This window comes from Chroicocephalus ridibundus, chromosome 7 (genome assembly GCF_963924245.1).
Source record: "Chroicocephalus ridibundus chromosome 7, bChrRid1.1, whole genome shotgun sequence".
NCBI classification, from domain to species: Eukaryota; Metazoa; Chordata; class Aves; order Charadriiformes; family Laridae; genus Chroicocephalus; species Chroicocephalus ridibundus.
In genome coordinates, this window is record NC_086290.1 from 57,278,542 (window position 1) to 57,306,337 (window position 27,796).

Here is a 27,796-nt window from a genome sequence, read left to right on the forward strand (position 1 = left end):
TCAGGGATGGAGGCGTTCCGACTTGCACCGGTGACAAACCAGACAAAGAAAATAACAGACTGGGAGGAGAGGAAACCCTGCCTTGTGCAGCCTGGACCCGTCCTCCACCTCCCTCTGCTCAACAGGGAGAAAGATACCCCTCTCCTCCATCCCCAGAGCACTCCAGCGGGCAGAGGCAGGCTGAGCCCAGCCCCAGCTGCCTCCAGTTAGCATCGAGCTCTGCACACACGTGACGTGACAGCATCCTCCATCTCTCTCTCATTTTTTTTTTTAAACGTAGCAAATCCAGCAAGGCCCCAAGCTCATGCTCACGTGCTGTCCTTTTTATAAGTGATTTTATTTTAAAACTGGAACACAAGTTCTCCCTTTGTTTAACAAGTCCCTTCTTTTTTTTTTAAATAAAATTAATTTATTCTACAGAACAGTAAACTCTTCCAGACTCTTCCCTATTTACAAATTAACATTTTTGCTTGCAGATCATTGCTTTCCCCTCCTTTTCCTATCCCGTGACGCAGAAGGTGAAAAATCAGCCAACATTTGAAGGTCTGTAAGGCAGCACTCCCAGCCCCGACCACCTGGCCCGTGTGGGTCACGAACAAGAGTGCCGCAGCCGGAGGTCCCCCCTCATCCACCACGTGCGTGAAGGAAGCAGGTCCATGTTAAACCCATCTACCAAGAGCATCTGTCCTCTCCCTGCTGCGTGAGCTCCTCTGAGGTGGGTTTTAGCTGTGCTGAGGAAGGAGAAATAGCCCCACCAAAGCAAACTGCTCCTGCTGCCCTGTGAAGGGCCACGCATTTGGGGAAAATGTGGCATTTGCTGCGGGAATGAGACCCACCAGCCCTTGTCTCACACACCCATGGGGCAGAAAGTCAGCTCTCACATTGCAGGAGGCAGCATGGAGCCCTGGAGACACCTTCCCTGCCTTCTTGAAGTGGGAGAGACAAGCGACTCCAGCGCTGGGGACGTGCTTTGCTAGCTCAGGAAAGAAGGCACCTAAAAAAAAAAATAAATTTGACCCAACCCAAAACTCCAGGCAAATTCAAGAGGTTTTGAGCTAGGTTGTGGCTCGGCTCGTACCTCTCTTTGCACTAAGTGGTAACTTCTAGCTGGGTACAGTGGGGTCTGCTCTACCTGAAGACCTAGCCAGACACTTCAAAGCCACCCCGCTCAGGTCCTGCTAGCACTGTCACCCAGGCCTGGCAGCCACCCGAGGCGCCAGGAGTCCTGGTGATGGGGAAGACAAGCTGTGTGAGGCAAACCAAGAGGGACGTGCAAGCGCTTTGTCTGCATGCAAAGCTGCCCTTTCGGAGGGTCTCCCACCCCACAGGAGGCAGACAATCCCAGTAAGCAGCCTGTAAAACCACCCTACAGGCTTCAGTGACCAGTAGGAAAAGCATCGACAACGTAGCGCGTACCTGCCCACAGCGGGTTTCTGCTCTACGCTCTCTTCCAGGGCTCGCCTCTATCGGGAGACCTTTTTCTGCTATAGATGCATGTGGCTGCACTGGTCTATCAGAAAGCCACCAAGAAGCGGTGACCGCTGCGGTCCCTCGTCCTTCCCGGCAACACTGCTGCTACAGCCATCGCTGGCAGGGTTTTACATCTGCCAGGGAGGGACTTCAAGCCACCGGCGAGGGCAATCCTGCCTGTCACTGCAGCCAGCCTGGCCTGGCCCCGCCGTGTCGGCTGCCTGTTCACCCACCTGGCAGCAGCCCCGTACCTTTTGCTCTTCCTGGGCATTTCTATTTCTCTAAGAAAAAAAACCAAATGATCAATCTTCAATAGCATCTACTGAGGACGTGTAGTGTTTTCACTCCCGGGAGCCCAGCCGAGCACCTGCAGGGTGAGGCTGTCCCTCACCTCCGGACACAGCCCCCGGCCTCTGTCTGACCCCCCCGAGACATCCCGAATGATGAACAACTGAGGCAAAGCGGGGGCGTTGTCATATTTTTCAAGGTTTGCCTTAAGCAATGGAAAATATTGCCTAGCCGCAGTAGAGAGAAGGCAGGAGGCTGAGCCGATGCCCTTGCGGAGAATTTCGAAAAAGCAAGGAAGAGAGGGAGCAAGAAAGGGGTTATCCAGGGACTCTCCGTCAGTACAGCAAGGAGGGAAAGGACAAAGGAACAGAAATGACAGGACAGCAGGAAAAACCTTCCTTGAATGTGATTCTCTAAGCTTTGGAAAAAAACCTTCTGTCAGAGGGTGGGAAATGCGTGAGCCTGGAAGCCAGCCTGGATAAACCCTCACGCCTCTCGGGCACACGGATCCGTGTGTGCGAGAAAAGCCTCCGCGTGGGGATCTGCCACTTCCACGGTCATCCTGAAACGCCAGAGCCCCTTGGCAGCTGGTCTGCGGGGCGATGGTGGCAGAATGGATGTTGGCCGCGCTTGGCTCTCACCCCAGAAGGAACATGCCGAGGTGCTTTGGCTGGAGGAAGGAGCCTGTCACAGCTTCGTGCTGCCATCCCAGGAGGGACATCCCCGGGGAGGAGATGCAGGGAGCCCGGCTCGGCCCCGGGAGAGCTCTTGGTCCGAAGGGAAAGGGAAGAGGCTGCAAGCTCCAAAATGGCACTGATGCTTTCAGCCTCCCAAACCCCCAGCGCTGCCCCAACCTCAGGGCTGGCGCCGGGTCCAGCTGGGACATCGCCTGCTGCTCACACGGCTCCCAAAAGTGGCAGGGAGCGAGAGGGACATCCCGTCTGGGATGCTGGTGGTGGCAGGAGGAGGTGGCGAGGCTGGTGCAGCAGTGAGGGGCATGGGTGCCCCGCATCCCCCAACCATCCCAGCCCCCGGGCATGGGGGGCTCAGTAGAAGGAGTATTGGTTTTCCACCGCCCGGGTCCGGCTCCGGGCACCGTCAGCCTCGTGGTAGTCCTCGGCACTGGTGGCGGGAGGATCTGACCGGCGCTCGACGCTGTCGCTGCGGCTCCGGGGGCCCAGGGCACCCTCCAGGCGGTGGTAGGGTGCGGGGACGGTGACAGCGGGGGCCACGGCCACCCCCTCGGTGGGTGGTGGGGCCGGCAGGCCAGTGGGTGCTGTGCTGCAGAAGTAGTGCGGAGGCGGCAGGTCGACCCGGCAGCCCGGTGGCTGTGATGCGAGAGCTGGCGGGGGGCCGGTGTCTGCAAGGGAGACAGGAACTTGACCCCCTCCAATGCTGCCTGGGGGCTCAGCCTCCCCTCTCTCCCTCGCTGGCACCTTCCCACACCCACCCTCTCCCTTGCTTGCCCTCTCCATCCTTCTCCAACCCTCCTTGCCCACCCTCTCCCAGCACTGCAGGACGCCCCAAGCCCCACAGACCCCTCTGCTCCTCTCCTGCCCGAGCCAGGGGACTGACACCCACAGCCGGGGGACACGTGGGTCACCCCAGCGCCACCCTGCTGCTGCGTGGTCCCCCTGGCCCACCTTCAATGGGATAACGCCCACCTTGGGGCGCCTCCAGAGCCACGCACAGCGGCACGGGCGCAGCTTTAGGGAGGGGGGGATCCCAGGGATGGGTTCCCTTTAGGTCCACGCAAGATCCCAGCCACCAACCCAACCCTCCGTATGCACCTACCGGGCAGTGGGCTCTGGGCCACCACGTAGCTCCGGAGGGTGATGTCCGCCGCGCCGCCCGACTCAAGAGGGATGGGGTGCGTGTGGAAGTGGCGCAGCATGTCGAAGATGGTCTGGAACCAGAGGTGCTGGACGTGGCACTGCCCGCTCTCGTTCAGCGACAGGCGGAGGTGCTGCAGGGGCAGGGGGCCAGTGGGTGAGGTGAGGATCACAGGGGTGAGATTAACCCTCGCAATCAGAAGGAGCCACCATCAGCCACGGGAGATTCGCCCGTAATATAGGACTTATTTTTTCCCTGCCTGGCTGGGAGGGTCTCCTGCTGCAGGGTGTTTCCTGCAAAACTCCACTCGCTGCAGCCCCAGGAGAAGTTTGTCCCCTCCTGGTGATGAACACCATAAAAGCAGCCAGAGAAGGGTGGCTGGGTACAGCCGGGGGGGGCTGCAGCTTCAATCCTGGTGACACAGATGACCTAGGAGAGCCCCAAGCCCGCCTGCAATACCTCTTGCAGGACAGGTGACAAGGCCAGGCTCAACCCCTCGCGGCATGTGTCCTCTGGTAGAAAAGGGACCCAGCAGAAAACTACACATGGGTTGGTACTTTTATAGCGCATCCGCGTACTTCAGGACACGGAGCAGACAAGAAAAAGGCAGGGGATGGTGTGCCAGGCGACACTAGGCTTCCACGGGGTATTTAACCTTATGCCCATGCGGCAGGCACTGATCCAGCTGGGAAGGCGTCGATGCGGCTGGGGAGGGTGCAGAGGGCTCCTGGGGGACAGGGGCAGGTGGTCCCGAGGGATGCCCTGCTGGGGTGCAGCTCCCCGCAGAGCTGCCGTGTTTGGGGTCACCGCATGGCACCCACTTGCTCGCGGAGCCCCCGCAGGGTGGGAAGGAGCCCCGGGTGCTGGGCAGGGCTGGCACTGATAGTTAGGGAGAAGCAGAGGACACCCACCTTTGCTTTCCCCTGGAAGTTGAAGGTCAGGACATACTCCCCCGGCCGCGTTTCGCTCTGCCGGATGACGAACAAGCCGTGGCTCCGGGCACCCCCGAAGAGCACCAGCTGAGCCGCCTTGATCCGCGAGAGAGTCCCGTGGAACCAGGGGAAGTCGGAGAGGTTGATCTCCGCCTCCGCCTCGCTGTCCTCCCCTGGCCGAAGGGATAGCAGGGTTTTAGGGAGCACATGGACATCGCCCTTTCCCACCCCTTTTTCCTCTCCCTCCGTGCACCCCCATGAGATGCTGGGGCCACATCCCACATCCCGGTACCTGCGAGATGTCCGCCGGCAGTGGGGGAAGACTCCAGCGTCTGCAGGAAGCTCTCCAGCGGGACGTGGGTGAGGAGCTCCCCCAGGGAGTCCCTGCCCCGGCCGTGGGGTGTGGGGACAGCAGTGGCTGTGTTGTGAGTGCCGGGCAGGGCACATCTGTCCGGTGGCCTGGGCACATCTGTAAGGGAATTTGCAGAGGGATGGATTCACGGCTTGGCATCCCTGGATAAGGCTGGGGGCTTTCCTGCTCTGAAAGAAGCCCCATTGGAGCACCCCTGGCTCTCGAAGACATCTCAGGGGTAGGTTACGGCTCTAGCCGCAGCTGGGGGGACTCCCTTTCAGCCTGTGTTGGGTGTCCTTCCCTTGGTGCAACCGGGATGGGAAGCACAGACCTGTCCTGGCTGGGCATAGAGATGAGGTGGGGCTGCGCAGGTGGAGGCTGCTCGCCGCGACCCAGAGACCCCAGTGCCCGCAGATGGGGATTTGATCTGCACGTACGAGGACATACGCGAGCAATGTCAACGTCTTCAACAGGGGCAGACCACCGCCCCGGGGTGGGGGCAGGCATGAGGAAGAGGAAGGCAATTGACAGAGGAAGATCCCTCCCCACAGCACCTGCTTCAGGCTCCTTCACTTTATCACTGGCAGGATCTGACCCCCCCAAACCAGAGCTGGCACCCCCGGACGCCCACCCTCCCTGGCGGGTGTTTTTCACAGCCGTAGGTCCTTACCGTCAGCCAGGAACTCGCAGCTGCAGGAGGACACCCTGCCCGGCAGACAGGCTCCCTGCGCGCAGGACGCCAGCTCGATGTCGTCCCCGCTGTCCCTGGGGGGAGAGCACAGAGCAGACGGTCACACGCCAGCTGCCACGCTGCAGAGACGTGCACGCGTGGCACCTCCGCTCACTGGCACACGATGGGGACTCGGCCAAATTAAATTCCAGCTGTGATCCAGGAAGACATCCCAATGCTCCTCGCTTCCTCCTGGAGGGGCTGCCACGGACAGAAGCACCCCCAGCATCGAGCGGCAGAGTGGCCGGCAAAACAACGTGGCTTTTTAGGGGTGAGATACCAGTGTGAGGGGATGAAACCCCTGAAAGCCCTCACTACGTGGGTCACGCTGGTCGGACCTAGCTGCAGTATTTTGCTGCAGCCTTGTTGGCCTGGATGGAAATTTTTTCCCTTGCCGTTCAGTGCCTGGCTTTGCAAGACATCCACACACGCACGCATACTCCCACCACCAACTTCCACCCAGGGCTGCTCTCGCTTTCACCCTCCGCAAAAGGGAATTACCAACCCACAGGAATTTCGTCCCCAAAAGACACCCAAAAACCGAGCCGGGAGGCGCAGAGCGAGGGGGGGTGGCAGCGGTGCAGCCCCCGCAGAGCATCCCTGCTGCCCGACCCCCGCCCGTGCGCTTCGGCACCCTTCTTGCGCAAGCCCCCCGGCTTGCTTCACAGCCTATTTTTAATCCTGGCCGCCGGCGAGATGCCGGTGCTGCCGGAGCTGCCCACGGCACTCGGCGACTCTTGCTTAACGGCGGCCACGTGGGCACAGGCAGCGAGGAAGCGGCTGCGTTAGCGGTAACGGCTCACGAGGGAGCTGCTGAATTATTTCGCAGCCGGTAAGTGAATCAGCCATTGGGAGTCATTCAGCTGCAGCCCATCAAAAACAAGAAGGGAGGAAGGAAACCAAAACCAACAACGCTCTGCAGAAAAAGCCGTCGCCGGGCGCTCACACAGCGGCTCCGGCACGCAGCCCTTGGCAAAAGCATCGGGAGCTGACTGAAAATTCATTCTTGGCACCAAGCGCGTGTGTCGGTGTATTAAACAGCTCATTATTATTTGCTCTGGAGTTCATTATTATTTGCCTTACGGTCACGTCCGGAGGCCAAAGCGGGACCGCGCTGGGTGCTAAGCAAACATAAAAGGCTGGGAGGCTGCCGGCGGCGGAGCGAGGGGCTGGCGCAGGGCTGCCGGCAGCTTCTGCTGCGGCTCGAGGTGAGCGCGGCCACGGCCCTGGATGGAAAACCAGCGCCAAAACGTGCGCTGGAAGAAAAAAAAAAAACAAACCAAAAAAACCAAAAAAACCCCCATGGTTTCCAGCCTTGTCACCAGCCCAGCCTCAGCATCACTTCTTGAATTATGTATTTTAAAAAAGGAACAAAAGGAGCACAGATGTGGAGTCCATCAGTGCATCCTCCCTGCGAGACGCAGCCTCGGCCGTGACCCACCTTCGGCAGAAGGGGGCAAAGGCAGCCCAGAGGCAGCCGGAGCCTCTCCAAGCCGCTGTTCCAGGTTTGCTCGAGGTTTTCACCTCTGCAAACTTGGGCACCTTGTTTTTTCCGAAACTGTGCCAAGAAGGGCAGTGCTGGGGTTTCCCCGGAGCCCGGGGAGCGCCTGGGCTGATCCTGTCTGAGCCAGCTGAAGGGCAGCAGCACCGGGCACGCGAACATCCCTACGGCATCATGGAATCATAGAATGGTTCGGGTTGGAAGGGACCTCAAGAGGTCATCTCGTTCCATCGACCTAAAGCAGATGAGAAGCGTTGGCAGAGTTCTTGTGACTCCAATGCCACCGTGATAGAAACGTAAATTAAATGATTTAGCCAGCAGCAACTTAAATATACTATGGATGCTGGACTGGAAAAAAGCGTAGAAAATAGCTCAAATATAGTAGAAAAACTTTAGAGGGTGGGTGTTAAGCGCTTCCCGCGTTGAGGGCTGTGTTCCCCGGTAACCTGCCTCTGGCTGGCCGAGGCGACGTGGGGCAGGAAAGGGTGAGCAAGCGGCCAGCCCTCCGCAAGGCCGCACCTCTGACACACACGGGCTGCTAACTTTGCCTCCAGACTTCTGCTGACGTGAGTCAGGGACTTTCTGTAACACCCCGAGTAGCAAAAATTGCATCGGGGGAAACAACCCGTGCTCGGTGGTGAGGGCACGGCAGCAAGCCTTACCCGGGGTCGATGCAGTCCTGGATATCCGCCACCCAGGAGTGCTTCTGCAGGGAGTCGATGGTCTCCAGGATGTACTCGGCCCCGTTCTCCACCTGCAGGCAATATGGGACAGTGTCAGGCTGCCACTGGGGTCCCCCAGGATAAAACACACCCTATAACCCAGCTGGACCCCCCCCCCCGCCATTCACTTGCTGCTGTTGAATAGCACCTCGGTTGAACAGCAGGGGATAAGGGGCCCCCGTCATCCCAGCAAAGGGATGCCCCACAGAGATGCTTTGATGTGCCTGAGCGTGACCCCTGACCAAAGCCAGGGCTTGGAGGAAAATCCCCACCCCACCGTTACCAGCGAACGCGTCACAAGGCTTTTTTTTAGGGCCTCCGTGGCAAAACCCACACCTGGCCGGCAGCATCGGGGGTGCATGGCCCCACGCACTGGCACAGGCAGCATCCCTCACTTCTGGGGTGCCTCAGCGTCCTCCCGAAAACCAGCTCTGCACAGGTAGAGCAGGAGCCATGCTGCCCTCTCATCGCCCAAAAGCCTGCCAGACCCTCAAACCCAGGGGTTTAAAGCCTCTCCTCGGTTATCTTTTCCGCCTGCTGGTCCATGAGGCTTCCGATTCCCGATCGCACCAGGGCGGGAGAGAAACTCGCTTTACCAGAAAAAAAATTAAAATGAAAAATCGGGATGCAAAAGAGCCTCCAAAATTGCAAGCCCAAAGGAGCCGGGTCTTTCTGGGGCCAGGGAGGATGCAGAAAAGCCAGCAGTGGGGCAGCGGGACTCAGAAGCCACCCCGTGCGATGCTGCGTGCCTCGGGCGGGTTTCCCCGCGTCCCTCACACGTGGCGTCCCCCAGCTGGCGAGGCAGCCCTGACTCCGGGAGGGTATCGCATTGCCAGCCGAGACGACCTCCCAGCGAATTAAATTCATCACAAACAACTGAATCACCCTCCTGAAAATCAGCAGGGCACCCAGGGAGCCGTGTCCGGCGCCCGGGCTGGGGCTGAGCAGTGGCGATCGCACGGGTGATCCTGCCCCGAGCAGAGCTGGTGGGGAGCAGCAAAGATTTAACCCCCCTCTTTTTGTTATGTTTAAGCAGAGTAAAGGAGCCTCTCCGCTTTTCTGAGGGCGACGCATGAAGCCGGCGTGGGAGACGGGGCTGCTCTCTCATGCAGAGCATGACAGCAAGAATAAACACGTGCAGGGCTCGGGTATTTTGCAAGCGCCTGCTTGTGCAATGGAAAAAAAAAATAAAAAAAAAATATGCGTGTGCTTGCTGTCCGACACGCTGCCTGCTAACTTTTAGGCAATTTGGGAGAAACCATTCCAGTGTGGCCTCCCTGAACAAGGCAGGGGGTTTTCCACCCATCGTAACCTGCCAGAGCGCGGCATGTTGCGTGCGAAGGTTGAGTTTGGGCTCGACATCAGCCCCGTAGGAAGGCAGCGGGGGAAGCCATGGCACCCAGCTCCTTTGCTTACCCCTCTAAGCCCTACCCCGACATCGAGGGGTGCTTCACCCCCTCTGCCAGTCCAGCCAGCAAAGGGGGAACGCAAAGGAGCGCCGAGAAGATGGTGGAAAAAGATTAGGAAAAATTTCTGTGCGGAAAGGGCTGTCAAGCATTGGAAGAGGCTGCCCAGGGCAGTGGTGGAGTCGCCATCCCTGGAGGGATTTAAAAGACGGGAGACGTGGTGCTGAGGGACACGGGGTAGCGGTGGTTTTTGTCAGAGTTAGGTTGATGGTTGGACTCGATGATCTGAATGGTCCCTTCCATCCTAGATGATTCTACGATTCGAAGATGTCCCAGCAAGAAGGGCTGGGGCAGCAAATGAGCTCCAAATAATAAAGGATGTCGGAAACAAGGGAAAAGCATCCTGTGCTGAGAGCCGGGAGGGGAGGGCAAGGGCTGGCTGGAGCAGCAGGAGAGGGGCGGCAGATGGACTCCATGCTGCGCTCGCTGCCTCCGCTCGCTCAAAGGATCGATGGCAATCAATTAACCCTGCGGCAGGGCAAGCGCCCCGGCCAGAACGGGGCGGGAGCAGGAGGGTACCTGGTCAATCAGGCATTTTCAGACCGGTAGGGTTTGGAGCGTTCCCCAGGGTAATTAAAGAAATGGCTGAAGCAGTCGCAGGGCCATTAGCAGTGGGAGGGGAGAGTGCGCATCAGGCTCCGGAAGGTGGGAAGAGGACAAGCCCAGAGTCCTCCGCCAGCAGCCAGAGAAACTAACCCTCCCTGGGCACCCAGGAGACACCCTGGAGCTGAATCCCCTCATCAGGGATCTGCCATGACCAAACCCTGTCTAACTCATCTGCACTTGCTCGTGGCAGCCCCAGGGACGGGGAGAAGCAGTGCCACAGCCTTGGCATTGGCCACGCTTTGGGCACTGATGGACGCTCCAGCAAAGTGGGTAGCAAGACATGGTTGAGACGAGACTTGTAGCAGATCTAGAAAACATGATCACAAATAGCTGATGAGCCATATTCCAAGAGCCGTTATCAATGGTTAATGGGTTATCGATGGCTAACGATCAAAGCTGAGGGATATGCTAGAAGCTCCTTCACATCAAGGACTCTCTGTGCATGCTGCTCTTCAGTAACAATTAGGACAAAAGCAAAGAGACGATGCCTAATCAATTCACAGATGACACCACGTTGCAAGTGTGTTGGAGGATGAGACGAGAATTCAAATGATCTCATCAAAGCTGAGAAATGCTCTGTGGAAGAAAAAGCCCAAGCCGGCCCCCAGCTGAAGGGCACGGGCGAGCTCTGGGCTCACGCTAATCGCTGTGGGCGTCTGGGCTGGGGAACCGTGACTCCGGAGCGGTTCTGCAAAAAGCACCGAGGGGTTACACCAGACCACAGGCTGCGTCTGAGTCAACATCGTCATCAGGGTACGAAGAAAGCAACTGGATCAAGTTGGGCTGGGTAAAGAGGAAGAAGAAAGGAGAAGCAATCAAAGGAGAAGCAATCCTTCCCATCCACTCCTGGCCATGGCACCACACATACTTTGGGGCACACTCTCTCCAGAGCCCATGAGGAAAGCGGGGAGGACCTTGGGCTGGTCAGCCTGGAGAGAAGACGAGACATGAGGTCGGTCTGTGAGGCACAGAAGACAACAGCCGAATTAGCCTCCATGTCCATGGTGGACACCGACTGCAGCAGAGGTTGAGGCTGAACAGCAAGAAGTCCGTAGGGCAGGGAGGATGCTCTGGAGGAGGCTGCCAGGAGAAGGTGTGGGACCTTTACAAGGAGCCAGGTTTGGTGGAGAGCGATTTCCCGCAGGAACGTGTGCTGGGGCCAGATGAGCTACCAGGCGCGGGGGCTTTCATGAAGCCAGGCTCCATTTTTTCCCTCCTCTCCTTCCACAGTTTTCTAAGCTTTTAAGCAGGTTCATTCAGCCAGGAAGTTTGGCCTCTCCACTCTGCCTTTGCTGCCTGCTTTTAGGGAGAAGCATCAGGGAGCGAGGTGGGTTTTTTAGCAGAGGTAGGACACAGAAATCCTCGAAATGCTGGTGTGCTACCTCCCAGCGGGGCATGTCAGGCTGAGAGAGCTGGGGGGGTTCACCCTGGAGAAGAGAAGGCTCCGGGGAGACCTTCCAGCCCCTTCCAGTCCCTGAAGGGGACCTGCAGGAAAGCTGGGGAGGGCCTGTTTGTGAGGGCATGTAGCCATAGGACGGGGGGCAACGGTTTAAACTAGAGCAGGGTGGGTTTAGATTGGACATTAGGAAGAAGTTCTGTACACTGAGGGTGGTGAGACACTGGCCCAGGTTGCCCAGAGAGGTGGTGGGGGCCCCATCCCTGGAGACGTTCAAGGCCAGGCTGGATGAGGCTCTGAGCAACCTGATCTGGTTAAAGATGTCCCTGCTGACTGCAGGGGGTTGGACTAGGTGGCCTTTAGAGGTCCCTTCCAGCCCAACGCATCCTGTGATTCTATGTCCAACAGCTCTGATGGAGAACACGAGTCCATTAGCACGAGCTGGGAGGCACAGCCTCATTAGCTGGAGAGAAACCTCATCTCCAACGACACATCCATCATCACGGCAGCACATCACGCCCCAAGCCGGGACCCTGCGAAATTCAGCCCCACTCTGCCGTGGCAGGCTGCTGCCTTTCGGCAGAGCAGGCGGGAGCATTAAGCTAATTAATTGTACAATATGAGAGAGATTTCTGGAGAGAGAGAGAGGAAGACTTTCATCCTCTGCTCGTGCCCCCAGCCTGGCGTGGGGTTGTTGATCCCCAGGGCCTTGGTGGCCCCGCACTGCCATGTCAATGAAACGGCCACCACATGCCACCCATCCAGGGCAGCGGCAGTCACAAAACCACAGGCAGCCGCACCAATTAGTGTCTCTGGACACTAATTTATATCAGTCTCCTGGTGACACGGAGAAGCAAAACCCCACGGTGAAAGCCAGGCAAACAGCTCGATCCCAAAATACCCGGGCATCAGGTGGCGGTTGCATCATTCTGGGGAGGGGGGAGACAACCCAGGGAGGGCAGGCAGGGATCCCATGGGAAGTGTTAGCACTGTTGGCTCCGAAAACCAAGCAACGGGGGGCCGGATGGGGGCTGGATGGGGTCCCCATCGGGACCCACACCGCCGCCGCCCCGCTCTCACCTTTAGGACGAAGGTGTTGTCTTTGTCGGGCATCTCCAACGGCATGGTGGTGCGCACCTCGATGATGGCCGAGAGCGGGATGCTCACCTTGGGTTTGGAAGCCTGGGGGGGGGGAGTGGAATTAAAAGAAATCAATCAATCAATCAATCAATAAATAAAAAAGTCACTCAATTGAATCAAACTCTCCCAGGGGATGACGCAGCGGGGCTCTCAGAGAGGCAAGATCACAGCACGGTTATTACAGGGAGGGGTGGGGGAAAGAATTGATTTCCCTCATGTGCCTGATAACTCCAAGCTCTTTTAATTAAAGCAAGGGGAGGCCCGGTGGAAGACAGGGAGGTTAGTGCATTTAACTGCCAAACCTCTGCCTTGCTCCAGCGCGGGCTGATACGCCAGCTCTGCCGAGACCACGTATTTCTCTCCTTTTTAAACCCTCTGCCGATGGCGATACGCCACGGGAGCGCTGTGCTGTCCGACAGGGGTGCTTCCCATGCAGAAAGACGTCCCGTTTATCCAGCGCGAAAGTCGCATTTCAACCCATAAGCTACAACACAGCAGCCTTAGCCACCCAGGGAATTTTAATTACATTAAAATAAAGAAAAATTAATTTCCCCTGGGGCCCCCGGCACCCGTCAGAGCCTCGGGGGGGGGGGAGGGGGCAGGACCCGGTGCCTCCCACTCAAAGTCTCTGCTGAGCAACAAATTCCCCAGGCATTTGTTTTAATTATAACAAATGCCCCCAAAGGACCCCGCGGAGCTGCTCTCCGGGGCTGGTCCGCTCCAGGGCTCCGGGATTCGGAGCATCATGGCTGTGGGAAGCAGAGATGGGATTTAGTCACCGAAACCCGCGCCCGGTGCCTTGGGTGATGGGATGGGATGAGGCCGGTGATGAACCCCACGCTACAGGTTACCAACAACGCGTTCGGTTCCCATTTTTTGAGGGGGAAAAAAACAGATCCAAGACAGAGAACAGGAACTGCTTTTTCCCCTCCAGGACATTTTGTTTCCACCGACCCCCGGCCCCAGTGAAGCCTCTGGGGCTGTGCGGGGCTCAGCCCTGCCCAGGGGGATTCTCCCCTCTTGGTCTTTGCATGGGAGAAGGTCAGGAAGGAGGAGGCAGCTGCTTCGAAAGGAAGGAAAATACGGTGTTAATTCACCGGTGAGCCGGAGAAGGGTCTTCTCCAGGAGGGCTCCTCCCTTTAAAGATTTAAAGGCATGACCATAGTTTCTGTAGGGCCTACACAAAAGCAAACCTGTGGGCTGCTGCAGCAGCAAAAAGCAGTTTTCCTCCAGCTGTGCCAGGCTGGTGCCACTTTTACAGCCGAATCGTTTGCCAGATGGAAAGCAAGATGGGATGAGGGGAGAAAGACGTAAACCGAAGCGGGGTGTGATTGTAACAGGAGGGCAGACAATGTTCATAAAAGTTGCCATAAAATCATTTCAAAATTGATTTTTAGAGGCAAATCAAGACACGCTAAAAAATTCCCTCTCCGAGTACTCCCTTAAATGTTTTAAGAGCAGCAGTTGTTCCATTTTAACCTGAGTTTATTGCCCCTTTGGTGCGGCCGACTCTGCAGCGCTGCTCCGCGCAGCCCGCGCCCCCCGGCGTCCCCGGATCCCCCGTCCATCGTGCCATGGAGGCGGTGGTTCCGTCCCAGGGGGGTCCCTGGGCTGAGGAAGCCCCCCCGAGCCAGCTGCCAGCGATGCACGCCATCCCTACCAGCGCCGACCCACTCGCTGGAGAGATGCGCTTGAGTTTAAAATTATATTTTATATTTTATCGGGAGAGATGTGACGGTTAGGCGAGAGGCACGGGCCAACACCAACAGAGCCAAGGTTCATTTTAGCCTCAGAAAAATAGAAAACGCTGTTTAAAATTGTGAACTATCGTGCTGTACCTATGTGTAATGAATGGATCCATCCCTCTACCAAAACCAAGGGCTAACGGGGGTTCGGGGCACACCGAGACCCAGGGAGCCGCAGCCCCGGGTGCGAGCCCGGCACGATGGCTCGTCACGGCATCGCTACCAGGGACTGAAATGCAAACAGGAAAGTCCTGGAGAAGATGAAGTAAATGAGATTTTTTTCTCTTCCCTCGGTATTTAAATAACCTGAGATTTCATTACCAACACATCCAGCTAGTAAAGCCCCAGGGAACGGCTTGTTATTTGCCCTGTGCTCTCCAAAGAGATGAACGCACAACACAGGCGAGGGTTTGGCAGCACAAATTATCCCTTTGCTCAGCCCAGGAGCAAAGGCAGTCCCGCGGCAAGGAGGAGACTGAAGGTCTCCTAATCCACATTTCTGGAGCAAAGGGCTCCACCGCCCAGCCTCCCCCCCCAGGAAAACAGGGACAGTGTTTCCCTGCATCGCGTGGAGGGGAAATGGGGGCGAGAAGGGGAGGGAGGACGCACGGAGGACACGCCGCAATGAAAAACGGCTCCTGCTTTTGAAGGTTTCATTGAAATTACAGCAGAACAGACGCAGGCAGGGAAAAGTGATACTGTGGGTAATAATAATAATAATAGTAATCAGTGTTCCTCTGCCCAGGAGGGCACGTAGCTGGGGCTGTCTGGGAGGAGACCTGCAAAACCCATCCATGGTAGTGATGCTCCAGCCCCAGAGGGCATCACTGTCGTCTTCTGCCACCATCACCAAAAGCTGCATTGGAGGTGGCCTTGCAGACGCAAAATTATTCCAAATGAATTAATATTTTTACATGAAAACAAACCACCTACTTTCAGAAAGTGGGCAAGCGTCCCTCTGAGATCTAAAACACAAAGGCCGGGCGCCAATCCCAGCCATACTGCTGCTGCGCGAGCCACCGGTCAACCACGTGCCTCTGCAACACGTTGGGAAGAGAAAAAACCCTCTGGATAGCCTGGACACCTCACATCTTGATGGGGGAATGAGCTTTTCCACTAAGACTGATGATATTTGGGGGCCAAAGGACCAGGCAAAGGCTTCAGCGTCTCTCCCAAGAGCTGTGTGGAAGGAGGGGGCCATGCCCTGGCGAACGGCAGCAATTGGGGTCTGCAGGCTGGACGGGTTTCAATGACACTGTCCCCTCCATTCTCACCTCAGCCACCCACCACCAAATCCCTCTCCAGACCAGAGATGGATTTCATCCCAGCTCAGCAGCGGACATAAGAAAAACCTCAAGCAAAGCTCAACTGCTGCTCGAATCGCTCAGAAAGACAACAGTGGAGAAAAGCCAGGACTTACCTTCGGAGGGACGTAAAACTCGAGGAGGAACCTCTCTCCTTCCACCTTCACCGCTTTCCGGAGCAGGAGGCGGCACTTCTGCCACTGCGAGCTCCCCACACAGTTCGTGTCGTCGGCCACCATGTAGCGCAGCGTCCCCTCCCTCTGGATGTCCACCAGCTCCACCTTGGAGGAGGGCACCTTGGACAGGCGCAGCTTGTGGGTCCATTTTTCCCGTGGGTCACCGGGCTCCTTGCCCCCCCCAGCCGGCCATGGCTCTCTCTCGGCTCTCCGGCCACCTGGGGCAGCCTCGGCGCCCGGCTCCGGAGAGGACTTGCGATGCCACATCTCCTTCATACCGTCCACCACGCACAAGCTCATGTTCCTCAAGGAGAAGCCTTTCTTGAACTTGGGCTTGGTGGCAGCGTGGATGGAGACGTCCTCCGAGCTGCGGGACTGGCCGTAGGAGGACACCTTGCGTGCCTGCACCTGCTGCGCCGGGCTCAGGTACCGTCCGGTGGTGCCCAACGGGGTGTCCATGCTGTCCAGGGACTCAGTGGACGTCTCCTCCTTCCTCGGGGTGACCTCGCGTCCGTAGGGGACGTGGCAGTTCTGCAGCCCCACGAAGGGCACGATGTTGTACTTGGTGGGGGAGTCGGACACGAACACCCGGCTGACCTCCAGGCTGAAGATGTCCAAGAAGTTGGCGGCGAAATGGTGGGAGAAGGAGGTCTCTGCCCCGGGGGTGTCGTAGTGGGGGTTCTCCTTCAGGAACTGGCAGAACTTCTGGGCGAAGTCGACGGCGGCCGCCTGGGCGTGCAGCTCGCAGAACTCCCTCCAGTCGGGGAGCGGGGAGGAGGGCTCCTGGCACAGGGCATCACCGTTCATGGCTGCCCCATTCCACCTGCCGGCGGGCTGCGGGGGAACGGGGACAGCGTGAGTGCGGGCACAGACACGGGCAAGGACACGGACAACCCACCCTGTGTGGCCGTGCCCCCCTGCCAACGGGGGTCTCCCCCCACAATAACGTAGGAAAGGTTTGCAGCCCCAGTGCAAAGGGAAACACCGTGAGAAAGTGCTTTTGTGCCGTTCCCTCTCCACCTCGTACGTCAGAAAGAATCTTGGCCCAGGCAGAAGCCATAAATTGTACTCATTTTACAATTATAACCATGCAAAAGCATTATTGATTTCTCATAAAACCACTAAGGAGTCCCCGACCGGAGGAGCCCAGGGGGATTCGCCTCCAGGATTTCTCCCGCCTGTGTGTCCTGCCGGGGCACGGCGGCAGCTCTCCCACAGCAGCACCCCCAGGGCAGCACCCTCCCCTCTGCACCCCGCGGCTGGTGCTTCTCCTTCTCCATCCGTATTTCTGCCCTGATCCTTCACCACATCAATTTTTAATTTTTTTTTTTTTTTTTTTTTTTTTTTTTTAAAAAAGAGATGTATTGGAAGAGACATGGATCGTGCTTTGGTTGGCAAGGACTGAGCCCGACGCGCTGCCAGAGTCGCTCCTTCCCAGGCTTTATAGCCCAGACCCTCCTCCGCCAGGTGACATCTCACCTGGGGCAGGCGCTGCCCTCGTGTCCCCCCCACCATGCCCCAGCCCTCCCTGTCCGGTCACATCTCCGTCAGAGCGAGCTGAGCTGCCGGAGCCACGCAGGGGCTCAGTCCCTGTGCTCACCCGCCCCGCTGAGCACCAGGCACCGTGGGGTAATGGATAACCCCGGGTCAGGTCCTCCACAGAAGCCGACGAGTAAGTAGGGTACAGAGGGAAAAAAAAAAAAACCCAAGAAGCCAGACCCAGGAGCCCACAAGAAGTTGCAGGGAGCTGATGACGAGACCCACACGCCCACGGGAGAAGCACCACTTCGCCCGACCTCCACGCTGGTCCCTCTCCCAGCGGCCACAGGACTCGCAGGGGCATGGGTGCATCCCCACCTTTGTGCTTAGGTTGCACTTCCCAAACCTCTCTGTAGCTTTGGGCGGCTTGAACCACCTCCCTGGGGAAACCCCAGCAGCAATTGCACCTCAAAAATCATCTCCCAGTGCCGAGACATCTTGTGCCTGCTGGTGACGGTGAGCCTTGCCCAGTGAGTCCCCAAACTCATGGTCCGTGTGTCCAGGCAACCCTCGTTTCCCCCCCGGAGGGCAGCGGTTTGGCTAACCCACCTCTGCTGGCTCAAAGACAGAGCCCGGGGGTGGCCGTGGCTGCCATGCTCCAGGCAGGGACCCTCCCCGGGGGACCAACGCCTGCTTTCTGGAAGGACAGGAGAGTTTCCCTGGATTTTGCTGTTCTCCGTTCACAGAGCAGCTCTTCTGCTGGCGAGGGATTACTCCTGCTAATAAATCGCGTGCAGTGACCCGCCAGCAGCTTACATGGCCAATAATTAATTACCGCGCGGATGAACTGCACAAGGCACGGGATCGGGGTGAGCGCCGGGGACCGCACTAACCTGCCCCTCATCCTCCAGACCCCAGCCGTGTCGGTCACCAGACCCCAGTGGGACCGAGCCCCCAGGGCTGTGATCCGGAGCAGTAGCAGCAGCCAGGAGCTGGTTGCCATTTCCCCAGCGCATCCCTACAGAGACGAGACGCTGCCTGACCCAACGGCACGAAACATCCGAGCAATCCGGGAGCATCTCCGTCCCTGGAGGCGACTCTCAAACCCCCTCAAACGGGGAGAAACTCACACAGGCAACAAAAGCATTGCTTCTGAGAGCCAGAACTTGGCTTCTCCGCTGTCTCGTAAGGACCATGCAGCTTTCCCCTCGGCAGCAGCTCTGCCCCACACACGTGGCATCTTCCCGCTTTCGAGACAGGGATGCTGCTCGGCGCCCCGGCTGTGCCAGGGAGGCAGCGAGGACATGGCACACACGTGGCCATCAGGGACCTGTGCTGGCCCCTCATGTCCCACAGCACCATCACTATTCCCAGCAGAGCTCCAGCCCCTGCAGAAATCCCTGGCGAGGATCTCCCCGGCATCGCGGGGCTTTCCCGAGAGCTGAGAAGGTCCCGCTCGCTGGGATCCATGCCAGCTGGGAAAAACCCCATCCCTGCAGTTTAGGAGCCGTGTCTGAATTTCCCCAAGAGACAACAGGAAAGCAGCAGAAAGCGCAAAGCTGTTTGTTACCTGCCCAGCAAATGCAATTCCTACTTATCCATCCATCACCCAGCAGAGAATTTAAAGGCTCGGCTTGTAGTGGCGGCTACTGCCCTTCGGCTTTAAAATTCCCAGCCCCAGCTCCCCGCCACCCCCCCAGGAACTGCCCCGGCACCAAGCCATGAGCATTTGGGCTGGGGGAGAAAAGGGAGATGAAAAGGATTCTCCTGCTGCCAATCCAAGCGGGCACGGCAAGAGCAAGGGAGGGGGAAAGGGTGCAAAGGGAAAAGAGTGGAAAGGGGCTTGGGGGTGGGAGGGAAAGCCCCACGGCGATGGGGTTAATTGCATGTGCTAGAAGGGAGCAGCTTGGCTTTGCCTCGGGTGTCGAGCCCTGGGGCTTTGCCTGTGTCCCCCCACATGGATGGGGGGACAACGCTTCTCCCCATCCATCTCTCCAGGAGGGAGCGGTGCTACGGAGCAGAGCCTGCCTGCCCGAAACTGAGGGATGGCAAGCCACGATGCAACAGACTCTGAGAGATTAAGGGGGGGGGGGGGGCGCGGAAAAGAAAAAAGAAAGAAGAAGAAAAACAAACAAACAAAAAAAAGGCACTTCAGAAAAGATAAAGCCCCAAACAAAAAGCCTCGCCAGCCAGGCAGCGCAGCCAGGCTCAGGCTCGGAGACACGCACACAGAGGCATCACAGCATCTTCCTTTCATCTGCACGGGGATGACAGACTTTAAAAGGCCAATTTATAAAAATGAAGCCTAGAGGAGAGACATCTGGCAGGTCTGAGGAGGTGGCAGGGGCGGGGGGATTACTAACCCTGCGCTACTTCTCCAGCCCCCCTTGCCCAGAGCGGGTCTGCGAGTCCCCGGCCGGGACCCCCCGGGGGAGGCTGGGGGCAGCCCCCCGGGACGGCAGAGCCATCGCCACCCACCCCAGCACGTCCACATTCACCTGATTTCCGTGGGAAGCAGGCTCCCAATTATCCGCGTAGATTTACCTTTAATCTGGGTGCCTGCGCTCCCCGCCATACCGACAGCGCTGCCCCACTTCTCGAAATAACTCACCATGCCACAGACAGCATCCCCGGGCAGAGCGGTGGAAGCGAAGACGAAAATAAGCTCAAGATGAAAATAAGCAGCAAATCTGCGATTGCTTTTTTGGAAAGTGAGGGCCATCCGCTCCCAGCCCAGCTTACCGAGGGTTGGAGCCTGCTCCCGGGCACCCTTGGAAGGAGAGGGATCCCTTTGGAGGTGTTATCGGCCGGCTCCAGAACTGGCTCGGGGGGTACAGCCTCGGGTCCCCGGCCTGCGTTACAGGAGAAGACAGACATACCAATGCATAAAATGAGGAGGTTTGTCGTCAAAGGGAAGCCACAGAGTGGCAACCAAGACATCAAGCTGGCGATGGGCTCCTCACCCACCTGCACCGGCCCCCGGCCCCCTCCCAGGGCAGAGCTGTGCACCGCCACCGCTCGGGAGAGCGATTCAGAAGAAAGAGGGGGGGGGAAAGGATTTCTGGGGATCAGCCAAGTGGAAACCCAGGTTGCAATCGCAGGCGAGAGCCAGCCGCTGGCAGCGATGTTATGACAATCTCTCCCGATAAGCTGTGCTGATGCACCCCGCGCCGGGGACGCGTGTCGGACCACGCAAGGGGAAAGCTCTCAAAGTCGGAGTAAGCTACTGACCTCAAGAAGAAACGAAATTTAAACTGTCAGCAGAAGTGCAAGAGACCATAAAAAAAAAAAAAAAAAAAGTCTCCGGTGAAGCAGGAGTCCGGGAGTGACGACAAAGCTGCCGGGATTTGCTGAACCAGAGACGTGAGGAGGAACCAACATCTAATGAGGTGTTAATAACCCGAACACGCAATGCCGGTCATGGGATAGCCAGGACAGCCAGCCCAGCACTTGCTCCGAGGGCTTTATTTAAGGAAACAACCCTAATAAAGAGATGTTTCCCTTCCGCCCGGCGCAGCCAGGCTGGGCCAAAGCGATCCGAAATTCAACGGGGAAAAAAACTCCCGTCCGATGGAGGTTGTGAGACATGAACCTGTATCCCTCCATCCCTGCCTGCACGGGAGAGCTGCCGGGGCCAAGGGTGGGAGGGCAGGAGAGGGAAAGGTCTGCAGAAAAGCCCTGGCTGATGGGGAAGGAGGTCCCCAGAAGGAGGTCCCCAGCTGCCCCGGTCCAACAAGCCGCTCGGTTTCCAGCAAGATCGATGCCACTCAAAGCCCAGGTTCCTCACGCCGTGGGGATGGCGTGAGGAAACCCAGGCACCTGATCCCCCAGAAAAGCGCCTGACCTCAGCGCGTTGGGCCAGGGGAGATCCCCGAGTCACGAGCAGGTCCCAGAGCAAGGTGACACCTCCCCGGCGGCGAGGTGACGCTCCTGGCAGGCAGGCGGCCCCTCTGGCAGCTCGCAAGGGAGCCTGGCGCCTGCCTGCACGGCCCCCAGGCACCGCCCGCCCCCAGCAGATGGGGAAAATAGCTAAAAATGGGCAGTCCCCAGCCCGCGGGGACGGTGGGGCAAAGCGAGCAGCATGTGGGGCTCAGACCTGATGGCAGAAAGGGGGGCAAGATGGCGAGCACATCATCTTCGCTCCTACTGTGCAAGCCCAAAGGGATGGGGGGACACATCAGCCACGGGGCTGACATCCCTCCTTCCACAGCAGACACCCAACGCCTGCAAGGTGCCTGCAAGACACCTGCAGAGACCAAGTGTCCTCCTCTCGGTGGCTTCCTCTGCCACCCCGAGGAGCTGGCAAGGGTCCCAGCCCCCACAACCCACCAGAGCTTTAAACAGCCACAGAGGCTGAGCCGAGGAAGAGAAAGCTGTGGGGCAAAAAAAAGCAAAAGTTATCTGCCCGTGTGCCTTACGCGTCCCTCCAGACCCACCTACCGTCCCCACCACAGCCCCGGGGTGGGAGACGCTGATTGCTCTCTGCACTCTTCATTGCTCCGTGTACTATTTATACCCTATAGATCTTAAATCAGACCGGCTGTCTGAATCGCAGAAAAATGGAAACAATCTTTGTTCCTCTCATTTACTGTCTACCCCGCTAAAATATTAATTGAACAGCATTTTGGCCTCAAATTTAGCGGTCATATCGCCTTCCTTGAACCAATCCCCCATTAAATGCACGCCTTGACTCCTTGCCCAGACACACTACGGGGTCCTCCTGTCATCTGGAGCCTAGAAAACATTTGTCCGGAGTGAAAAGGCTTCTTGGGTCTTTTTCCGCTGCTCGATGAGGGATTCCTCCAGCTGCAGTGTTAGCTGGAGCGACTCTCCAAACAGATGCCCCCAAAGCACCCAGCACCGTGGGATGGCCGTTCTCCAGGGCAGGCTGAAGGGAGACGTCTTCGAAACAGAAAACGGGCAAGAAATGACCCTTTTCCCCCCACTTCTCGCACATACAACGGTCTGCCCACAGTTCTGCCTGCAATCCCCGTGTTCCGTGTCCCAATGCCAACCCCGCAGCGCAGCCCGGAGGTGGCTCCAGCCCTGCCAGTGATGCACTGAGCAAGTCCCCAGCCCGTGGCACTGCTCACCCCGTCCCAGGGGATCCACTCCCAGATGGGACCCCCAGGTGCCGGAGGGGACACACAGACACCCTTCTCCCCCACATGCAGCCGTTCTGCCAAGAGCAGCCAGGCAGAGCTCAGGCCCACGACAGCCCCCCAGCAAAAAAATGAGACTTTCCTCCATTTCCCACTATTCTGACCAACTTCGTATCACTGAGTTGTTTCTCTCCATCCCCTCCAAAAATCCCCCCGCGGTGTCAATTTTACCCCCCGCGCTGACAGCTGCTGGATAGCAAAGGCAAGTTAATAGACAAGATCCACTGGATCTTGGATAATCTCTTCCCCGAGTAATTCCATCCAGCTTGCAGGGAGCCACGCTGCCAGCCCACGCGCGGGGCCGGAGCGTCACCTGGGCCACTTTAGCACGCCACTGATCCATGTACGCCGGCGTGGGACCCGAGAGGCACCAACCTCTCCCTTGGGGAGGGGGCCCCCGGGGTGCCGTGACGCGATGCTGGGCAAAGCGTCGCTACAGCTGGGAACCACGAACGCAGCCCGGGGCTTGGAGGCAGCGCGGTGTGTCGGGAAATAAAGCAAAGAAACCCCCTCACAGAACCACAGAGTGGCGGGGGTTGGCAGGGCCCTCTGGAGATCACCCAGCCCAACCCCCTGCCAGAGCAGGGTCACCCAGAGCAGGTGGCACAGGAACGCCTCCAGGCGGGGTTGGAATGTCTCCAGAGACGGAGACTCCCCCACCTCTCTGGGCAGCCTGTGCCAGGGCTCTGCCACCCTCAGGGTAAAGAAGTTCCTCCTCCTGTTGAGATGGAACTTCCCATGGTCAAGTTTGTGCCCGTTACCCCTTGTCCTGTCCCTGGGCACCACTGAAAAGAGCTTGGCCCCATCCTCCTGACACCCCCCCTTTCAGTGTTTATAAGCGTTGATAAGATCCCCCCTCAGCTGTCTTTTTTCCAGACTGAAGAGACCCAAATCCCTCAGCCTTTCTCCATCAGAGAGGTGTTCCAGTGCCCTCAGCACCTCGGTAGCCCTCAACCTCCTCAAAAGAAAAGCTGGTATTTCTTGAAATAATAAAGATAAAAGAAAATATATATAAAATTAAAAAAAAAAAAAATAGAGCTTTTGGTAAAGGATGTCAGAGGCTGTTGTCCCCTCCCTCTCGCTCGGGTGCCACCTCACCTGCCTGTCTCCGTCCAGGGAGCTTCCCGCAGGAAAGCGACCAGTCCAAAATCTATTTTTAACCACCACAATAGCAGAGCCTCCCAAGAGGAGCGGCCGAAGCCCTGTCCCCAACCAAGCAATCTCACATTTCCCTCGCTAAGCCTAGATTTCCTTCCGCCCCTCAGCCCACAACAAAACCCTCCTCCTCTTCCTCCTCCTCCTCCTCTCCGCTTCCCATCCTTGTAAAACTATTTGCACATCCACCTCCAGGCCGGACCGTTGCCGGTGTCACACGGCAACGGGGTGCACGGTGTCACGCACACGCGTTACTTATTAACCACTGACCTGGTACCTCGGGGCAGACCCTTCCCGGACTCAGACGTGCCAAATAACGGGTGATTTACCCCCTCGCCCGCCACCCCGGGATGTACCCAGAACTCGGGGGGTTTAAAGAAAAAGCCCCGCAACATAAAATCAACGGCAGTTCCCAAAACAAGTGCAAACTCCTTTAAAAAGAAGAGTCTTACGCGGTAGATTGCTGTGCCGTTGAGGGGCTCCTGGGGTGTTTTTGGGGAGGGAGCCGCGTGGGTCAGTGGTGCGGGATGCCCAGCAGAGCGCATCCCGACGCGGTACCCCACAGCCAGCGCCGTGCGCCTCCCTCCCAGCTCGCCGCCGGGGATCCCCCCTTCGTTAGGGCAGAGAAGCTCCCTAGATTGTCTTTCAATTACGGCACATAATAAAACATAGGATAAAGTAACATAGGCCTCTACAACATTTTCTTATTATGTTTGGTTTTTTTTTTTTTTTTTTTTTTTATTTTGCAGATCTAATTCCCCACACGCATCCCCGTCTCATCCCTGCCTGCAAACCGCCTTAAACTGCTGCCTAATGGTATCGGAGCTTGGGAAATTCAATTCTACCCAGCGCCTTCCCCAGGACTGCTACAATCGCTGCTAATTGCTTAAGTGGTATATTAAGCAAAACATCTCATAAAAATTCCAGTGGGCTTTGAAACCTCCTCCCCCCCCCCAAGATGATGCCAAAACACGCTGTTATGGCTGCCATCCCTGGCTGGGGATTCAACCTCAAATATCTCTTTTCCCTTCGCTGCGCAGGGGAGCTCCCAGGCAGGCAGCGCTCCGTGACCAGCGTGGCAGCCATGACCATGCAGGAGGGATTTACCGTTTGTGTCCGACTTCTCCGCCAGCCCTCCTTCCCGGGGATCCCAGCCCCACTGCAGCCCCTTCTCCTGCCCGGGGGTCTTGCATCCAAATGGTGCCGGGACACGGCGTAGCAGGGCATAAACCTGCTCCCATCTTCCCGATGGGGACCCCGCAGTGCGCACACACCGGGTCCCTCTCCCGGCTCCCCCTCCGAAGCACAGCGACCATCTGTGGGTGCCGATGGATGCAGGGCTCCAGCGGAATCCTGCCCCAAGCCCAGACCCTGAGCCCGGCAGCACAGCTGCTCCCGCAGCGAGCGGGCGCTCCTAGCCCTTCCGCTTTCCCTTTATCAAAAATCAGGTCTGGGATGACCTTTTTCCCTTTAGGGATAACCTCCTCTCCGCTGCGATGGAGCCAGCTGGGACTTAAATCTGTAATTCCCAGGATTCAGGGAGCGCACCACGTGGTCCCTGCAGGAGCAGGGTCCCCAGTTTCCCTCTGCCAGCCCCTACCCTCTGTTTGCAGGAGGAAGCGGAGCACTGAGCCAGGCACAAGTCTCCAACCTTTACCCTGCCACCTCCCTGGCATCCATGGGCAGGGCAACCGGCCAAGGGCAAGCGAGGGCACCAACAGACGGGTGCACCGGGGGCGGGGGGAGCACTGCCAGGGGCGGCTCCGCTGGCCTTGGGGCTGGAGAATCGCAGGACGGCAGCACTGCCCCGGGGCATCCCAGGCAGCCTGATTCAGCAAGAGCAGCAGATGCACAGCCATCATCAGTTTCTCTGCCTGCCTCAGGAAGAAGAGGAAGAGGAAGGGCAATAGCCAGCAACATCCTCATCTTGAAGAGATGGGTGATTTACCTCCAAGGAGGAAGGAGAAGAGGAGGATGGACGAGACCACCCCGCCATGAGCATACACAAGATCATAGAATCACGGAATGGTTTGGGTTGACCTTAAAGATCATCCCGTTCCACCCCCCTGCCCTGGGCAGGGACACCTCCCACCAGCCCAGGTTGCTCCAAGCCCCGTCCAACCTGGCCTTGAACCCCTCCAGGGATGGGGCAGCCACAGCTTCTCTGGGCAACCTGGGCCAGGGGCTCACCACCCTCACAGCCAAGAATTTCTTCCTAATATCTCATCTAAACTTCCCCTCGTTCTGTTTAAAACCATCACCCCTCATCCTATCGCTCCACTCCCTGGTCAAGAGTCCCTCCCATCCCTCCTGTAGGCCCCCTTTAGGGACTGGAAGGTTGCTACAGGGTCTCCCCGGAGCCTTCTCTTCTCCAGGCTGAACAACAAGAATGCGGCCCCCCAAGTCTGGGAGAGGAAGGGACAGACCTGATGGTCAAGAGGAGCAGCCAGAAGAGGTAACCTTGCAGTCTAGCAACCATGACACCCCAAGGGGCTCGTACTCAAGGAAGGTGTCAATTTTAACCCCAAAGCCTTGCCCAGAGCAGGACAGGGGAGGCCCCACCCTGCAGCCCCCAGCACTGGCTTGTCCCACACGATGGCACAGGAATATTGGTTGCCTTCCATTAGGAGAGACGCCAGGCACCGGCAGGCAAACCTGCATCCTTCTCAAACGCCTGTCAACAGGCTGGAGCATTTCCACAAGAGTCATGCAACTTTTTTTAGGAAGAAATTATATTCAGTGGCCACCCTGGGCTGCACTGCAACATTACAGCCACGGAGAGGCAACTGTGAAGCAACACCGAGGAACGCAAGAGGGAGGTCCACGATCCCATCTAAGCACATCTCCTGGCAGCACACGACCACCTGTCTGTGCACACGCGATGGCCGAGCGCCCCAGGGTAGGAGGGCTGAGTGTTCCAGAGGAGCCTGGGTGGTTTAGGAGCACAATCCCTATTTAGAAGCACGGCCCCAAATGCTCAGCATTACAACCATGGTCCTTTTCCACCCTTCTCCCAACGAACCAAACCAAAAAAATCCCCATGGAGGGGAGGCTTGAATAATCCACCCCAAGAAGCAGTGGCAGGCCCTCCCAGGGATTTTGGGCGGTGTGCTGGGTGGACAGAGCAGTTTTACCTCCTCTCCCGTTCCAGTTCACAGGGTCCCCAAGGTGCCAGCTGGGTGCTTCTTCCAGGTCAAGCGCATAACTTCAACCGATGGATTCCTGCAGTTGAATGAGGGACCAGACCGACTCAGAGGGGCCTGGAAAGCAAAGTTTGCCACAGTGGAGCCCTGGAGTGAGCTCGGTCGTCGCCAGAGCATCTCCCAAAGGCACGCCTCACCCCTCAGCCACAGCTCCCCTGAACCTCAGCCTGACCGGCCGCTCCAGCAGAAACCAGAAATAAGCAGAAGGGCCACGGAGAAAGTCCCTCTGCTTCCCAAAAAGGGCTTTGCATGAAGACACCCAGCCCTACCAGAGTTGGCGCGGGGGGGGGGAAGCTCAGGAGCTGCGGCCACCCCACGGGTGTCCCCGGAGCCCCCCGGGGACCGGCGGCACCGGCTGCCCCGGTGCTGCCCTGCCCTTGGCAGGACCGGGCTGGTGGCAGGAGGGGGAAACCCTCACCAACCCCCCCGCCCCCCCCCCCAAAAAAAAAACCAGCCTGCCGCCCTCACGGCAAAGCCCGAGCAAACAATAATGATTAAAAAAACAAGAGCATCCACGCGGGGCCATGCGCGCTGCCCGCCCCCCCGCCGGAGCATCCCCCCCCCAACACACACACACCTCGCCCGCCCCCGGACGCTCCGGACCCACCGACTTTCGCCTCCCCCGGAGCTCTGCCTGCCCCGGGGCGGCCCCAGCACCTCCCCCCCCCAGCCGGGGCTCGGTGCCGGCCGGAGGAACGGCGATGCTCACCGGGAGGGGGGAGGAACCTAGCCGGGAGCGGCGGGGGGGGGGAAAGGCGGGGGTGAGGCGGCGGCAGCCCCCGGCCCGGCCGAGCGGAGCCCCATCCCGACGGCTCGGGGAGGGGGCAGCCCCCCCGCGGCTCCAGGGGGGCGGAGGGGAAGGGGGGGGGCGCTCTGCGCTGCCGCTGTTAGGCAGGGACCCTCCCCCGGGGTTAACGGGGGAGGGGAATAACCGGGAAAACAAGGGAGCTTCCCCCCCCCCACACCCCTCACCTCACCCCCCCCTCGCCCCCATCCTCCCCCGGCCGCCATCCGGTACCGGGGGATGCGCTCACCCGGCCCCGCCGCTCGCTGCTCCCGGCGCGGCTCCCCGGGGCCGGCGCTGCCCGGCCGCCCCCCGCACCGCCGGCAACGCCGCCTCCCGCCCCTCCCACCGC

The 27,796-nt window shown here is 58.4% G+C and overlaps 1 protein-coding gene across 6 annotated transcripts; it reads right to left on the reverse strand.

Moving 5' to 3' along the window:
• Positions 1–318: 318 nt before the first annotated feature.
• Positions 319–27,796, reverse strand: SH2B2 (SH2B adaptor protein 2). 6 transcript variants are annotated; one of them, XM_063341452.1, is made up of 12 exons: positions 27,695–27,796; positions 26,592–26,717; positions 20,108–20,371; positions 19,883–19,992; positions 15,602–16,495; positions 12,377–12,478; positions 7,769–7,860; positions 5,546–5,640; positions 4,816–4,992; positions 4,503–4,696; positions 3,553–3,724; positions 319–3,118 (listed from the first exon to the last, which is right to left on the reverse strand). In XM_063341452.1, the coding sequence occupies exons 5-12, from the start codon at positions 16,466–16,468 to the stop codon at positions 2,805–2,807; spliced, it is 2,013 nt and encodes a 670-aa protein (XP_063197522.1). In that variant the 5' UTR covers positions 16,469–16,495; positions 19,883–19,992; positions 20,108–20,371; positions 26,592–26,717; positions 27,695–27,796; the 3' UTR covers positions 319–2,804. The 6 variants fall into 6 exon arrangements, with proteins under 6 accessions (XP_063197522.1, XP_063197518.1, XP_063197520.1 ...); XM_063341448.1 differs by lacking the exon at positions 20,108–20,371; XM_063341450.1 differs by lacking the exon at positions 20,108–20,371 and having other exon boundaries at positions 26,592–26,679; positions 27,695–27,785.